The sequence below is a fragment of the Carlito syrichta genome, unplaced genomic scaffold (assembly GCF_000164805.1).
Source record: "Carlito syrichta isolate Samal-C Ts95f unplaced genomic scaffold, Tarsius_syrichta-2.0.1 Scaffold315705, whole genome shotgun sequence".
Taxonomy (NCBI): domain Eukaryota; kingdom Metazoa; phylum Chordata; class Mammalia; order Primates; family Tarsiidae; genus Carlito; species Carlito syrichta.
Window position 1 is genome coordinate 1,039,085 of NW_007259801.1, and position 4,564 is coordinate 1,043,648.

General features: G+C 58.2%; 1 protein-coding gene across 1 annotated transcript in view; it reads left to right on the forward strand.

Annotated features, from left to right (window-relative positions):
• Positions 1-467, forward strand: part of GPR20 (G protein-coupled receptor 20) — a 930-nt gene extending 463 nt beyond the window's left edge. Inside the window, exon 1 of the mRNA XM_021706515.1 lies at positions 1-467. This exon is cut by the window's left edge and continues 463 nt beyond it. Within this exon, the coding sequence (XP_021562190.1) occupies positions 1-467 (467 nt within the window).
• The last annotated feature ends 4,097 nt before the right edge of the window (positions 468-4,564 follow it).

Consider the following 4,564-nt stretch of genomic DNA (forward strand, 5'->3'; position numbering starts at 1 on the left):
TCCTGCTGCCACTGCTGGTCATCAGCGTGTTCACGGGCCGCATCGTGTGCGCGCTGTCGCGGCCGGGCCTGCTCCACCAGGGTCGCCAGCGCCGCGTGCGGGCCATGCAGTTGCTGCTCACGGTGCTCGTCATCTTCCTCGTCTGCTTCACGCCCTTCCACGCCCGCCAGGTGGCCGTGGCACTGTGGCCCGACATGCCGCATCACACCAGCCTCGTGGCCTACCACGTGGCCGTGACCTTCAGCAGCCTCAACAGCTGCATGGACCCCATCGTCTACTGCTTCGTCACCAGCGGCTTCCAGGCCACCGTCCGTGGCGTCTTCCACCGGCGAGGAGTGGAGTGCGAGCCCAGCAGCGGTGACGTGGTCAGCATGCACAAGAGCTCTAAGGGCTTAGACCGTCATCACGTCCTCGGCCCTGGCCCCCGTGCCCTCACCCAGGCTCTGGCTAATAGGCCTGAGGCTTGATCAGTGGGGCTCTGCCCGGGGCCAAAGGTTAGGACTCAGCTGGACATGCTGTCCTGGACACCCACCATGCCAGGGGGGGTGGCAGTTCGATCTTGTCTTTATCGATTGGTCGTGGCCACCAAGAGCACTGCCTTCAGATTCTAAGGTCACTGTGCTGTGCTTGATTAACAATGTCTGCCACTGGCTCCATAGGGGGTATGGTGGTCTGACTGCCAAGGATTTACTGTCCTTAGAGTACCTTGGAATACTCACCGGGGTAGCCAGAAGCTGCTCCTCACCTCAGCCTTTTTGTCCCTAGAAGGAGTTCCTCAGAAAAAAAAAAGAACAAAGGCTATTTAGGCACAGAGAAGTCCTAAGAGAGTTGTAAAAGCAAGCTAACAAGTAGCTCTTCTTTGGGTTCCATATTTATTGACTTGTATTAACAGCCACCAATAAAGCAGACTTTACCATGAAAATAATAAATAAACAAATAGAAATGAAAACCAACCCAAAAGATCCCCCATCCACCACAGGCAGAAGAGCAAGGACAGAAAGAGAATGTCAAGGGACAGACATGTTTCATGAGGAGAGAGGAGGGGGCTCGTGTCCACAGGACCCCCCTCTGGAGGGCCCCGTGAACTGTCCAGGAAGACGGCAGACTTCCACAGGGTAACTTGCTGTGTGTAAGTACTCGGATATCTGGGTCAGCCCTTGAACCCGCAACAGCCTCACGAAAGAGAGGCTATTTTTCATCTGTTGCTTGGTGCTAGAGGGTCAGGTGACACACCCTGGTGCCACAGCCAGGCAGTGGCAGGGTCAGAATCATAAGTCCACCCACTCCGCTAACGCCCTCTTGCCTCCTTTAGCGGACACGGCTCACATCAAGCCCCTTGCTCCAGGAATGGCCCCAGAATGCCCTGCCTGCTGCTCCAGGAGCATGGGAACCTGGGAACAAAGTCAGGGGACCCAGGCTGCCACCCCAAGTCCCATCCCCACGCCCCACCTCCCACCCCCCTACAAAGAGCCCTTTGTTCTCCCTTCCAGGGCTAGAGAGGACTCAACCAGCTGTTCTTTCCCCAGCTTGTGACTTCGCTGGGGAAGGAGCCTTTCTCTGGCTTGGGCCTCTGATCACCTCCTCTGAGCTGGACCCCAGGATTGTCTCCCACGTGCCTTCTGTCGAGCATCTAAGCTCCCATGAGCCCTTTCCAAACTAGTGTGTGGGGAAGGGGCCTGCGGTAGGGGAGAGGAGCTCTAAGCATCCCTGGCCCCCCTCCAGCTATCAAGCCCAGCCTGCATACTGGGCCACAACCCCTGAAGCAGGCCAGACGGACTCTGGGTTCCTGGCTGGAACTTCGGTTACAGAGAGGAGTCCTATATGCACAGGGTGACTGTGGCCCAAGTGGCTGGGTGCAGAAGGAGTAGGAAGGGGAGGACTCTAGGAAAAGTATCCTATTCCCAATTCAGGGCCCTGGGCTTTATATCCCATCTTACAGACAAGGAAACTGAGGCTCAGAGGAAGAAAGAATGCCGAGGTCATGGAGCGAGTACCTGGCGACCCAAGGCCAGCGTTGCCTTCATCAAGCCCACCGGGGCCCTGTGCCTGAGGGGCCATGAGGGTAGCTGGGGTGGGGGGATCAGCCCGAGGAGTCAGAGGCATATCTTGCATACCTAGGCTACTTCCTCGGCCCAGATGCCCGAGAAGCGGTGGACATCGTCATGACCACGAACATTGTTTTCTTTTTGAGACAGGCTCTCACTCTTGCCCAGGCTGGAGTGCAGTGGCACCATCATAGCTCACTGCAGCCTCAACCTTCTGGGGTCAGGCGATCCTCCTATCTCAGCCTCCCAAGTAGCTGGGACTACAGACACATGCCGCTACATTCAGCAATGTGTTTTTGTTGTTGTTTTTTTTTTTAGTTTTTTGTAGCAATGAGTTCTCACTATGTTGCCCAGATTGGTCTCAAACTCCTGGCCTCAAGCGATCCTCCTCCCTTGATCTCCCAAAGCACCGAGAGTACAGGCATAAGCCACCTCGTCTGGCCCCAACATTTTCAACTCTTACTAGGCACCAGGCACAGTGCTGGGACCTTCCCCCAACCCCCAGCTCGCTGAGGCTGTGGGAACAGGAGCCAACGGCTTACCAGGGACTCAGAGTCCCACAATGCAGAGGTAGCTGGGGACGGACTGTCTGTACAGAGAAACCCCAGAGAGTGGCACTAACGGCCAGCTTTCAGGCAAGGAGGCACCCACAGAGTCCTCCCCTCGGCCCCAAGCTAGCTCCCCGCAGTCACACATCTGAGTCTCAGGAGTGAGGGGGTCTGGTGTCAGGTGTCTTGGCCCAACCCAAGCCCACCTGAATCGCTTTTGCTCATCTGGGACCCCCTCCACCTACACAAGTCATCCAGGGTCAGGGATCCTAGACTCCGCTTACTCAGGGGCTCTGAGTTCTTTCACTCCATCTCAGGGGACCCCAGAAATCACCCACCAGCTCCTCCTACCCCGACCCACCCAAGCCAGCCCTCTATGTGACCTGGAGCTGGGACGGCTCCTCTGACCTCAACTCCCCCGCTGTACCCTGAGGGTCCCTTCTCTGACCCTGGCTGCGGAGGGAGAGCACTGTGGGAGGGGATGCCCAGGCAGGCAGAACAGCCTGGGCAAAGGAGACCAAGCCCGACCGCTCTGCAGGCCAGTGCAGGGCCGGGCCTGTGCCAGCCCCACTGGCTTCACACACAGCTCCTTTGACAGCACATACCCTGCCCTCTGCCGATGTTCTGTGGTCCACTGGCTTCCAAAGTGTGCCCATCATGGTTCAGGTTATCGCTCTAATTCACACTAAAGAGTGAATGATTGACAGGAGCTGACTGCTGTGCTTAGGGTAGAGGAGTTGCGGTTTTTCTGGAACAATCCCTTTATCCAGAAGGAAGAGTCTCGAAGGTGGATGATCTGGGTCCCTCTCCTTGTCCCCAAGTCTGAAATCCCACCATTTAACCTGAGTTTTCCAGGGCCTCAAAGGCTTCTGAGACTGCAAGAGCTTTGGCAGGGAGAGACCCACAGGGCCAAAACCGGAGCCTCCACCACCATCCACGCTTGGGTGGACGGCTGCCTGTCTTCTGAGGCCGGGGCACGGGCTTGGGGGCCGGCTTCAGGCCTCAGAGAACTCAGTGGGACAGCCCCACACAGAAATCTTGAGAGGCCGGCCTCAGGTTCCCCATACCCACTCCTCTTCTTGGCCTCGTAGAGGGGCACAGGGAGCTGGGGAGGGGAGTCCCCCACGGCCTCCTCGGACGCTTGCACCCTCCTCCTGAGGGCTGGTTCCCTCCCACTTTGGCCTCCTCTGTGGGGACCGAGACCCAGGAGCCTCAAAGGTCAGATCGGAGCTGGCCTTCGTCCCACGGGGCCCGGGTGCGAGGTCTGCGCGCCACCTCCTGTTCTCCCTTCCCGGATTTCCAAAAAGCCTGGGTGACGTGAAATGGCATGTGTATTTATATCCGATGTAAACAGTTTCCTTAGCAAGACATCCTCGCCTGAATTAAAGCTGTTTCTTCCCTTTTTGTCCACAGCTTGGCTCCTGGGCTGGCGGGCAGGGTCGGGTGGGGAGCACGGAGCTGGGTGGAGGGGCCTGTACGTCCCCACCCCAGTGTTCTGTGGACAGGCAGAGTTCCTCAGGAAGGCTGCGGCCGTGGGTTCGTGGTCTCGCCGTCACTGCTTGGGGGCAGATTTGGGGGCCTTGAACCCAGCTCTGCTCTGAGGGACAGGGGCAGGAAGGGGCGCCGTGGCACACTTGTGGGCAGGGTGTGGGCGCAGTAGCTGGGGGGAGGGCACAGATGAGTCCATGCACCATCTCTGGTCCCAACTCCGCCTGCCCAGAGAGAGGGCGTGGAGGTGAGCGGGGCGGCCAGAATGCCCACAGCCACAATATCTGCCTGGTTGGATCAGAGGTATCACCGGAAGTGAGAAGGAGATGGATCTGCCGGTCTGACACCCAGGGAGAGGACGAACTCCTTGCGGCTGACTAAGTACCTGCTGAGTCGGCCTATCTTCTGAAGCTGGGAGGTTAGGATGATCGCCCCCATTCCCAGATGGAGAAACTGAGGCGCTGGGACCCCCGGGTCCCAGTT